Source organism: Salmo salar, chromosome 10 (assembly GCF_965601325.2).
Source record: "Salmo salar chromosome 10, fSalSal1, whole genome shotgun sequence".
Classification (NCBI taxonomy): Eukaryota; Metazoa; Chordata; class Actinopteri; order Salmoniformes; family Salmonidae; genus Salmo; species Salmo salar.
In genome coordinates, this window is record NC_138300.1 from 104333518 (window position 1) to 104345477 (window position 11960).

The 11960-nt window shown below is 41.3% G+C and overlaps 1 protein-coding gene across 3 annotated transcripts in view; it reads right to left on the reverse strand.

Moving 5' to 3' along the window:
- LOC106561413 (transcription factor RFX4) overlaps positions 1-11219 on the reverse strand; it is a 37935-nt gene extending 26716 nt beyond the window's left edge. For 2 of the 3 annotated variants that reach the window (XM_014125361.3, XM_014125360.3), the window contains exons 1-12: positions 10826-11219; positions 8521-8607; positions 7924-7984; positions 6182-6305; positions 4811-4872; positions 4349-4562; positions 3404-3481; positions 2867-3030; positions 2476-2576; positions 2240-2298; positions 1977-2121; positions 703-797 (exon numbers count right to left, since the gene is read on the reverse strand). In XM_014125361.3, the coding sequence (XP_013980836.1) occupies positions 703-797; positions 1977-2121; positions 2240-2298; positions 2476-2576; positions 2867-3030; positions 3404-3481; positions 4349-4562; positions 4811-4872; positions 6182-6305; positions 7924-7984; positions 8521-8607; positions 10826-10868 (1233 nt within the window). In that variant the 5' untranslated portion in view covers positions 10869-11219. The remainder of the gene's footprint in view (positions 1-702; positions 798-1976; positions 2122-2239; positions 2299-2475; positions 2577-2866; positions 3031-3403; positions 3482-4348; positions 4563-4810; positions 4873-6181; positions 6306-7923; positions 7985-8520; positions 8608-10825) is intronic. The other variant, XM_014125362.3, reaches the window with a different exon arrangement.
- Between the last annotated feature and the right edge of the window lie 741 nt (positions 11220-11960).

Sequence of the window (11960 nt, forward strand, 5' to 3'; positions counted from 1 at the left end):
GTGCCCATAGGTGACTGTTGCTGGTGATGTCTGGTGAGGACCTGCCTTACAACAGGCCTACAGGCCCTCAGTCCAGGCTCTCTCAGCCTATTGCAGACAGTCTGAGCACTGATGAAGAGATTGTGCTTCCTGGTGTAACTCGGGCAGTTGTTGTTGCCATCCTGTACCTGTCCCGCAGATGTGATGTTCGGATGTACCGATCCTGTGCATGTATTGTTACACGTGGTCTGCCACTGCGAGGACGATCAGCTGTCCGTCCTGTCTTCCTGCAGCGCTGTCTTAGGCGTCTCACAGTACGGACATTGCAATTTATTGCCCTGGCCACATCTGCAGTCCTCCTGCCTCCTTGCAGCATGTCTAAGGCACGTTCCCGCAGATGAGCAGGGACCCTGGGCATCTTTCCTTTGGTGTTTTTCAGAGTCAGTAGAAAGGCCTCTTTAGTGTCCTAAGTTTTCATAACTGTGACCTTAATTGCCTACCGTCTGTAAGCTGTTAGTGTCTTAACGACTGTTCCACGGGTGCATGTTCATTAATTGTTTATGGTTCATTGAACAAGCACGGGAAATAGTGTTTAAACCCTTTACAATGAAAACCTGTGAAGTTATTTGGATTTTTACAAATTATCTTTGAAAGACAGGGTCCTGAAAAAGGGACGTTTCTTTTTTTGCTGAGTTATATGAAGTATTTACATCCTCAACTGACCTTGACAACACAGCGGTCCACCATGGAGTCTAGCCACTCGATGTAGGCCTCTATAGGAGACTGCTCCTCCAGCAGATGGTCAAATTCCTGGTACACTGAGAGAGGAAGGAGACGAGAGCTGCATTTAGCCACAGTTTGTCAACACATAGCCTATGTCATCCTTCAGGGGACATATATTTGTAACTGGTGGAGAAAGCTCCATACTTGTCTACACAGATCAGAGTCTTGGGAGATAGCAATTTGGATCAAATGAAAAGGTTGAATAATTGTCGTGTGTGACTATGGACCTAAACTACCCTTACTTAAATCAATCAAACTACCAAAACCAGCAGCATATACAGTATGTCTTGTATATGAGGCTGTGTCTTATTTGTTGTCATAGTCACCGATCGCTGCAGCTGTAAACAGCCCATCTGTAAATTGCCCATCTAACTACCTCATCCCCATATTTGTTTTTTGTTTTTCTGCTCTTTTGCACACCAGTATTTCTACTTGCACATCCTCATCTGCACATCTATCACTCCAGTGTTAATTGCTAAATTGTAATTACTTCCCCACTATGGTCTATTTATTGCCTTACCTCCTTACTTCATTTGCACACACTGTTTACAGATTTTCTATTGTGTTATTGACTGTATGTTTGTTTATCCAATGTGTAACTCTGTGTTGCTGTTTTTGTCGCACTGCTTTGCTTTATCTTGGCCATGTCGCAGTTGTAAATGAGAACTTGTTCTCAACTGGCCTACCTGGTTAAATAAAGGTGAAATAAAATGTTAAAAAATTGTGCATAATTTCTCTCTGTCTAATAGAACAGAATGAGAGTGGGACGTGGAAATGGCCTCTTTATGCCAATCTGTGAACTGTGACCCTAGCACGGCCATTTGAGGGTGTTGACGCTGAAATGAATTTGAAATGGTCCACAGGGTGTTTCAGAGAAGAGTCATCTTGCTTAACCTTTTAGCTTTCATCATTAAGGCTTGACTTTCCTGGCCGTGGGAATGATTGTCCAATGGCTGACATCTACTGTGTGTTATTGACAGCTGTGTGTGAAGTGCATTTCTCTCCTACAATGCTATGAAGGAGAGCAAGCAATTTAAGTTAAAAGTATTGGAGCACAATAGGGTTTTTTGGAATGTGGATTCTAGGCTTTTGGACTTAACGTAACTTACTGTGAATGCTACTACAGGGATTGTGTGTGTGTGTGTGTGTGGTGTGTGTGTGTGTGTACATTTGTGTGTCTGCATCCGTACGTGTGTGCGTGTCTGTGGCCTTACAGTGGATGATGAGCCGCCGGTGCTCCTCCCATGTGTCCTCCATGGTGTAAAGTGTCTGCTTGGTGATGCTGTTCAGGTCCACGTTCCTCCAGTCCTCCATCATCTGAAAGGTGATGTCTGCACTGTGGATCACCGTCCGTGACGCCTGCCCAGAGACAGATCAACAAACACACACATTATTAGATAGTGATACACACCGCATATACCTTTATCAGTCATATTTTCATATGGATTTCATTACATTTATACAGTGAAATAGCTACCTGACATAGATGGTTCAAAGATGTCTGCCTCTTGAGAACTTGAGAAAATCTTCTAGATACTGTGGATAAAAGGGAGAGGAAATATTAACTGTTATGTTTTCTACAGTATAAAATTTGCTTATTAAAACCTGTTAAAACCTCAAATTGGTGCATTCTCCTTTTTCCAAGACTCAGTATATCATCGTTGTTATAAAACCAGGAGAGTAATGACTGTATTTTTCAATGCAGACTCCTACATTCAAATTTGATATTCCTCAGGTTTTCAGGCAGGTCGTGAAGTGCTACTTTAAGCCACTCATCCAGCTGTTTGGCAAACTTCCGGATCACCTGGGTCAAACTGGAACAAATCTACATTACATCACAAATAACCAAGGTTGTATAACACAAAGGTAAAAGTCAAGCTTTCCTCATAGACCTTTTTCTCTATAGAGGCTGTAACTCAGTGCATGTCGTTTTAGTCTTTTTAAACAAACAATATGCATGTCAAATATGTTTAGAACAATTATGTGGATCTCATGGACTGTCAGTCTTTGCATTTATATCTATGTCTATGAATTTGAAATGGAATGAAACAAAAACTCAGGATTGTGGCTTTTGCGAGCTACACTACACTAAACACGCACTCACCTATCAGGGAGTGCTTGCAGGACGGTGGGCATAAGAACCCCAGAGATTGCCTTGTAAAGAATGGAGTCACAGACGCCCACGATGTTGACCACAGTGGAGGAGCCCAGGACAGGGAGCATGTGGGGGGGCATGCCCTGCCAAAAGTGCAGCAGGAAGCTCTGGACCTGGAGACACCCAAGAGAGGAGGGTCATTCTCTCAACGTCACGTACAATACAACTTAAGAGACTAAAGACACTAACCCAACTTTTCTAATGAGATACATTTAGGTTAGAAGTGGTTTATTGTGGCAGACTGGTAGCACAACACATTTGGTTCCGTGTTCCGAGATTAGGTAAGAACTAAACCGATTCTCATGAAAATGGGATATCTTTATTTAGAAGTCCAAGAACGTTTAGCTCGTAATCATTTTTGTGACCACATTCAACAAGAGAGTTAAGTTTTACAGTCAAAAAAAAATCCTAAACAAAGTCCTGTCACATTTAATGGGACTGGTAAATAAAGGTGCAAAATATGGACAGATATGAAAAGTGTCTTGCCTCGTCAAAGTTGGCACGTATTACTGTGTCCAGTATCCTCTGGCAGTGAGTTCTGTACATCATGATGAACGTTGACACCTGTGGGAAAACATAAAGAAGGCTGAGTATAAATGAACGGCAGTAACGAGGTCCAAGTCTGTATCACACTGCTACTTCGAGAGCTTGGGACTATAAGGTTCTATCTGCATTTTAGTCAAAATTGAGCTATTGACATAGTCTTGTTCTGTTCAATGTTCTCTACCTATATAGTACTCTAAATACCCCAATTCATGTTGTTAAGTTCAAAAGAATACAAGATAAAAATCACTGCCACCATTCAAACCAAGGAGTGTTCCGAATGTTAAAGCCAATTATCTCAGAATCATATTCTTGCAGATAGAATCCATAGTACCAAGCTCTCGATCAAAGGCACATATTGTTTCCTAGTGATATTCTTAGTGAATGACCAGGATGCTGCTTCAGTTAAGACACATTCTAATCTGAGAACTGGGTTCTACTGTCTACCACACAGTGTAATTGGTAGCTAGTGTTTTCAAGTGATATCATACATCAATGGATTGATACGAAAAACAAGACAATAAATCTTATCCAAAAACATCGGCACCAATAAATACCTGCAACAGGTCACACACCAAAACTACATAAAACCGTCTTTAGAGTTCAGCAACTGACCAACCATTGAAAATCATGGCCCCCTCATTTAAAGCTAGACAGTTAGTGGCTGTCTTTGTCTGGCACTGGATCTTATTATCTCCCCACAAGATTAAGAGTTAGTGAGGAGCCAGCAGCATATAAATCCTCAAGGTCCTTCTTCTCTAAACTCAGAGTCAGTGAAGGTCCAGGGCAGATAAAAGGGGATAGCCAGAGGGGGCGAGAGGGGCGAGGGGTTGGTTGGATAAGGGAGGAGGGGGTTGTGGGTCTGGAACGTTTTAGAGTCCTGTTTACCTTCTCCTCTGGCAGACTGGCGGGCAGATTTAAGTCTTTGACATTTGGAAACTCTGGCAGGAGCGTCCCCAGTTTGGAGCGTGGTGAATACGCCACTGTCTGCTTGATGACCTCCTTCTTGCCTGTCTCGTTCACCCACGCCGCCCCCTTCTTGGAGTACATCACATCGTAGTACTGGGAGCTCTCCTTCACAGCGATACCATAGTAGTGGTACCTATAGGGGATAACCAACATTTCAGCTAAGGACTCTTCATCAGGGTGTGAGACAGTGGCTTGTCATCATGTGATTTTGAGAGGTAACATCCTCAAATCATAGACATGGTGAAGATTACTGGCTTGAAGAATCATTAAAAACAGGCCCTCCACTAACACAATGATACTCCTCTTTCAATAGTGGAACACAAAAATCAAAACCAGTGTGCAGAAAGAAATAAAGAAAAGTAGGAGACAACTTTGACTTACTTTGACTGGCCCCTGGTGCCCAGTCTTCTTGTGGTCAGTTGTGGAAACTGTTGTCTAATAATCTGTTAGAATCCGAGAATTAGAATAAGTATATCAGTGATTTCTTTCTCTGTGAGATTCTTCATGCAATTGTATGTGTATATCCCCTATGTAAAGCACCTGATGAAAATGTGTTTTCACTCTTGACAGTGCTATCATACAGTAGATGTAAGGGAAGAGATACTGTACACTTAAAAGTCCACAAATATTTCAGCTAACGGCTGAAGTAACTGCCCTATCCAGAATGATTTCTAACCATGTACAGCTCATACAGAATGACATGAAAGTCCACATTGAACATATCAATGAATCAAGTGAAAGTATGGTCTATTCTAGACGTGAAGAGCTGTTGAGTTCCCAGAGCCTTAACCCCAGGGAGGTCTCCACTGGCTGTGGGAGAAAAAGGCTTTGGGAGCCATCCATTTTTGACACGTTCAGGGATATTATTTTTCTACATTAAAAACCTCTCCAAAATCTCTCCCTCTCCCCCTTGTTCCCTCTCCTCCTTCCTCCCCTCTGTCTCTCTCTCTCTTTCTTTTTGTCCATGAGATTGGCTCCTTGGTCCAGCTCCTGGTACAGAAACTTTAGCAAACAGTGGAGCTTTCCATTGTGCGGGATGAAAAAAGAGGCCAAGCTGTGAAGTTTCTGTCAGGCCCCGCTTGATAAATGAGCAGACAGGGAGGCAGGCGGGGCCCTCACTCGTTTTTTTGTCCCGAATCAATGAAGCCTTCCTAAAGGACACCCCACACTGCTCTAGCCACTGATCTAACATTCCGCAACATCTCACCCTTCCAAATTTTCTTTAATTACACATTAATCCAGGCCCCTTCTCTTTTTCAATATCCTCCGACAGGAGCTGGGGAGGGGTGGTGTGGAGGACGGATGGGGGGGGGGGGGGGGGCTAGGTCCGGGTGTGGGGGGTGGCTGGGAGTATGTGGGTAGGGGCTTTTCTGGGTTGTGGGAACAGAGACGAGCATGTTTCTTCTAGCTGTGTAACCCGTCTAGTGGTTTTCAGGGGAACCATCAGTGGGCCGTTCCGTTGCTCCCCAATAACTACATATGGATTTTACTTTTCAAACACACCGTAACATGCCATGAGACTGATCTACATGCATCAGTAAGCATACTTTTTCAATGCTATACTTATTTCTCCCTTTCATGTTTTACTATACTGATAGATGGTAACCTTCCTACGCAGGTATAACCTACTCCACCAAAGGGACCATTTCATGTACTCTTTCTGTGAAGTATTATGTTCACAAAATTAGTTTGGGCTCAATCAAACAGTCCCTCCTAAATGTCCTGTTAAAGTGGTCAGTAACTGTGTCCTACCTTCCCAAAGCTGGCGGCGTTGACAGGCTGTGTGTCGTGCTTCTCACAAAAGTCCAGGTAGTGCATATAGAGAGCACTGCGGGGGATACAAACCCCTTCTGCAATCTCATAGTTCTCCTCCAGCCTGTAGGTGAAAAGCAGACCTGTCAATCAATCCCCATAGAATAACATGGACTCTTTACAGACCACAAAGACATCTCTAGACTGGCATCTACAGTATCTACCGGTATCAAAATAAACTGTTACCCAGTTTACTCCTGTACTTATTCAGTCAAGGGCAGGTTATTTACTAGTGGACGAGATTAGAGAAATAATCTAACCTAAATTAGGAGCTACTATGTGAAAGTACATATGTGGATTTATTTTATACCATCTGGGAAAGGCAGAACTACAACCATCAGTTCAGTGAATATGTCTCTACTGTATAGCCTAAATACCTCACAAAATGAAGCATTACAATGTGAGAGAGGAGCTTCAAAGTGCTAGAAAACACATCAGTTGCTCCCATAATAAATGGAAAATAGATACATTTGGGAATATAAAGTTGTGATCAAGCACCCTTAATAGTATACATACAGTATGTTATCAAATGTAGTATGATAAGAAAAGCTATTTTGAACATCTCGTGAACATAAAAAGAAACGTGATGTCTGTATTACTCAATAACTCTAAATACACCTGTATTTTGAGTGCAAAATAAAGAAAAGACTGTTTGTTCATCTGTCAAATTTCAGAGCAACGTAAAATATGAATATTTTACAAGGACCCTCAACATTATTTCTCATGAACACCTGCCTCAAGCAATACACCAAAATAAAGCAGGCCATTTTAGAAGTGAGTTGAAAATGGGAAGTTCCATTACTGCTGTTGACGTGTGAAGGACTGTGTAATCCCTGGGGACCTACAACACAACTCTACATAATATTCCCATGGACTCAGACTGTCTATGTAGACCAGGTATGTGTATTTAAATAGAAATATATGTGTCTGACAACAACACTACACAAAACAACGCGCCTCCACGAAAGTCACATGAAAATGACTAAAGAACACTAACTCAATCGTCACCCTTCAAAAAATGACGTCTCCAAGGAAGAGACTGATCAAGTATTTCACCAGTGTGGAATTTCCACCAGAGGGAATGCAATATCAAATATAGACAACAAATGATTAAAAGAAAAATAATGTATTGATATAGCCAGCTTCCTGTTTTAACTGAGTCTAATACATATTATTATCTTCTGAACATAACAGGTGCAAATGCACAGGTCTCTGGTTCTATGAAGGTAAACAGATACTGCTATTTTGGTGAAAAAGCCTTTATACTAAACTATCCTTCCAGCCCAACAGCGGCCTGCCATGTCATATTGTAAATGTAAACTGTAAGCACCCTCACGATGCTCGCTAAAGTTGACAGTTCTCTTCTCAAAAGGTGCTGCTCAAAGGTACAATTCTGTCCTTCATCTTTACATGATCAAATTATGTGCCCCTACATGAGAAGACTGCATACAATCCTTAAACAGCAAACAATATAAGAACAAAATAGGGAAATGCACTTGTAAACTTTATCAACAAAAAAAAGCTCAAGTGTAAATGCCCCAAATAATAGAAAATAAATGTGTTGTATAGTTTATGCATTGAGAACATTAAATTACAGCATTACAGCTCTAGAATAAGAGCTTTAGGATTATGCAACATTATATAAACAGTTGGGAAAGAGGTGAATTAACACCAACACTTACCATTGTAGGGTAGCTGGTGTTGAATGGGGTTTAGAAGCCCTGTTGTTCTCTTTCTCCTCATCTTTTATAGACAAAAAAGAAACTTGTCAACTATTTCAAATCAATATCTTCAATTAAGTAATGGGCAATAAAAATATATATAAAAAATAATCAATTGCTGTGAATATCAAAAAACAGATATCTTTGATCTAAACTGAACAGGGTTCAAAAAGGTTGAAGTTTGATGCAGCACACAAAAACAATTATAATTTCTCTCTTTATCCAGCAATTCTATTGTGCAACAATATTATGATTAATGTAAATCAGTGGATTATCAGGGACATCTTATTGACACATGTTTTGTGATGTTTTGTAAATAAAGGTGTGCTCTATTTGATCAAATTCCAAACATAGTCGACAAGTGAAAAACACTAACGTTGCCATAATTTGCGCACCAAGCCTATTATAGCGCACCTTATTATAGCAAATATCAATTTATTTTAATCAATAGCAGTCTTATTTTAGGCCTATGACAATAGATTATTTCAACATATATTTATCCATTACTTTATGACTTGCAGTAATACAACATTAAAGCGTTACACGGTCACTGCTTACTTTCGTCATTGGACGTATTCCCCAGGGATGTGTGACTGGAATACCGCTTGCTCTCGCTCTCGTTGAGGCATCTTTCAATCCAGCTCTCTAGAAAAAGGCAAGATGGCCCACACATCAGAGAAAAGCCTACAGGAATTTACAATTGTAGGTTTCATTTCTGTGGCCCACATAAAGATTAATTCGCATAGCCTATTTATTAATTTGGCTAAAGGTCTATATGGCGACGGTATGATTTGTCCAATATTTGGTTACTCTATTGGCCCTAATCAATATAGGGCCCTATATTATACAAAGGTTGACTAGATCTAACAATCATATTCGGATAGGTTTATCAAAAGTGTACTTTACTCAAGCTGCATCTGCAACAGCTGTCTTTTTTATAAATACATTTTGAGACAAATGTTGCCAAATGCAAAAAAATATGTGACAGGGCAATTGGACTATAATCGATTGTGGGGGTGTTAGCGCAGCTGTGTTTCTATTTGAAATGTTTTCACCAAAACGGCAGGAATCCTTCATTGTTCTTGGGGGGACTACAAGCGCGCACACTTGCCCCAATTCAGCCCGCGCTCATTGCTAGAGCAGCCTCGCGAGCGACACAGAAGCCTTTGTCCCATTCGAATTTCTACTTAGAAATAGCTCAACTGGTGTCCTTTCTTGGGACAGAAAAACTTATATTTATCGTAGTCCTGTAGATCCTGTTTCCCGCCATGACTACAATCATAGTAGCAGTTGCCAGGATTGACTGTTGGCAAGGCAACCTGTTCCATCTAATGATATACAGGTTCCATCCCATCAGAAGGGGATAGAGAAGAGGTCATGGAAATAGAAAAGTTTAGAGACTGCGAACTTTTAGGATAAATGAATATTCGACACCTTTTGGCTGATGAGTGACATGCTCAGTTAGAATAAATTGCCTAAAAGTAGGCTAGAATGCTTTATCTCATTAATAAAATAAAAAGTGTAGCCTATGCCTAATTTATCTGCTCTGATCTTTGCAAGGCTCTTTCTTATATTCAATAGCCTAAGGCCAGGCATTAGGTTTTAATTGTAAGAACAGAAAATTATGGTAAGGCTACCTAATATCGTTGACCAAAGAACACGCTGTCATCAGTTCCATATAGGCCTAAGTTTAACGGTATTATCAAATTAACACACTAAAATTATTATTATTATCATCATCATCATGGGCCTATTTATAATCAACATAATTAATTATTATTATTAGACCAATTATTACAATTAATTGAAATACATTATTAGGAAGACTTGTAACTTATTTCAATGTCTTGTGCATTAGCCTAGCTGATACTTCAAATTGGTTTCCCCAGTCATTGATGAAGTTAGTCCACTGAGGTGACAATAATTCTCTATTGTAGCACTTATCCTTAGGTTGTAATTGAATCATTTGCCATGAGCACAGATAAGATAGAGCTCTAAATAACTGGATTAAATTCAATCAATGGACGAAACGGATCTCTGATAATGTATTTAAGGACTACACTCTTTCATGTTAACCAACTCAACACCAGACAGTGAATTAGTATAAACATCAGGGGAAAAAACTCCCTGATGAATATTCAATAAAGTAAAATAAATGAGCCCATAATAAAGTTATTCGGTAGGAAGTTAGATTGAGAGCCCAAGTAGAAAAACTCGTAGCTAAAGCAGCAACATTCATTACTTTACCGTAAACATATCGTTTTTAATATTAAATTGAATTTACTTTAGGCTAATTCTTGCGTCATGCCATGCGACTCTATCCTGCTCCGGGCACCATACCTCAGTGGACTGGCAGCTTATTTCCCCCAATAAGTTGTTTACAAGAAGCAGGTGCATCACAGGCTACATGCGCCTCGAAGGCTTGGAAGATGTTTTCCCCCCAAAGAGATTGCATTAAATTGCTGAATGTAGGTCTGTCTAAGAGATGAAATTACTGCTCCTTAATCAAGATTGTGGCACAAATTAAAGGCCCTAATGTCCTTACATAATCAAACCATCCCTCAAAATAGTATTATTGTTGGTATAGATATATCATGAATTAATGGCACAAATCCACAAGGCCACTTTGTTGACATCTGAAGAAACCAAAATCGAACAAATGCAATGCCATGGTGAGTAATCCCTCACAATAACAACAAATGCATTCATCAACAATTCACTCAAAAACGTTCTCTAAAATGGTTGTAGAGAAAGTCACAAATTCCCAGGGGCCCAGTTATAGTGATCCACAACATAGAGTGGTTCCCCATGCATCCCGATAAGTCAAGGCAAAGCACCAGGGTTGCAGGACAGCAGGACCAACCTGTGGAATCCATATCAGGCTCCTCCAGCAGCCCACAATGCATCCTCTTCCCATCAATGGCAAACTGGCTCCTCCAAGAAAATGGCTCTGTGTACAGCTCCCCCTCCTCAGTAGGTCTTCCCTTGTCTGGCTCCGCTTCCCCGTGACCACTGCCTATCCGTGGCAGGAGATGGTGAGGGTCTGGGCTCCGCCGAAAGAGGGGTGGGTGTCAGTAGTGATGGTGAGGGGAGGTGGTGAGAGGAGAGGAGGGTAGAGACTCCAGAAATCCAGCGGGGGGGAAAGCCAGACCCGTCAAAATGTTTGCTGATGTTTCATGGGAAAGGGTCTGATTTTATAGCAGCCCTGATGGGGACATGTCATTGATAGGCTCGGAAGGCTGATGAATGGCCTCGAGTCAGATGGGGATGTGGCAAGGCTCACTGGAAGCCTTTTGTGGGGCTGTTTTGAATAAGAAAGGCTCCCTCCCCAAGAAAAAAAGAGGCTTAGATCTACGCAATCCTAGCACTGTGGCCTCCCCGTCTTCCATTATAGCATTTAATACGTTTTTATACCCCCCCCCCCCCCCCCCCCCCCGCCCCACACACACTCCTCTAACCCCTCTTATTTAAAGTCCCAGCTCCTATGAACACTTGTTGGCCAGTTTCAGAACTTTTCTGATCTGTGTCTTCCTCCACTGGCCCTGGGAACTCCAACATGCCCACAGGATTAGATTTTTAGGAAACTACTTACAGAGAGTGCTACTTTAGATTGTATTTTTTCACACATTACGATCACTTTCTCATTTCAATCCCCCATCTTTGCTAAGATGCCTTTTTATTTTTTTCTCAAAAAAGTCGCCTACCGAAAACCATCGACATTTGATCAGCTACACACTAGAAATTAGTCATAAATAGCACAAGTATGATTTTTTTTCAGTTTTCCCCATACTCCCTCTCTCCTTGAGGCAACCTTATTTTAGTGAGCCTCGGAGGAGAGCGCTGGCCACAAAGGGGGGAAGTAAAAGTGCAAAGCCTGAGGCTGGGGGCTCTGATGGAGTGCCTGTGAGCTGGAGAAGGGAAAGCTGTGATTAGAATATGAATGGAACCACAGGAGAGAGGGGGGAGAGGGGGAGGGAGAAAGGAGGAGAAAGGGGGAT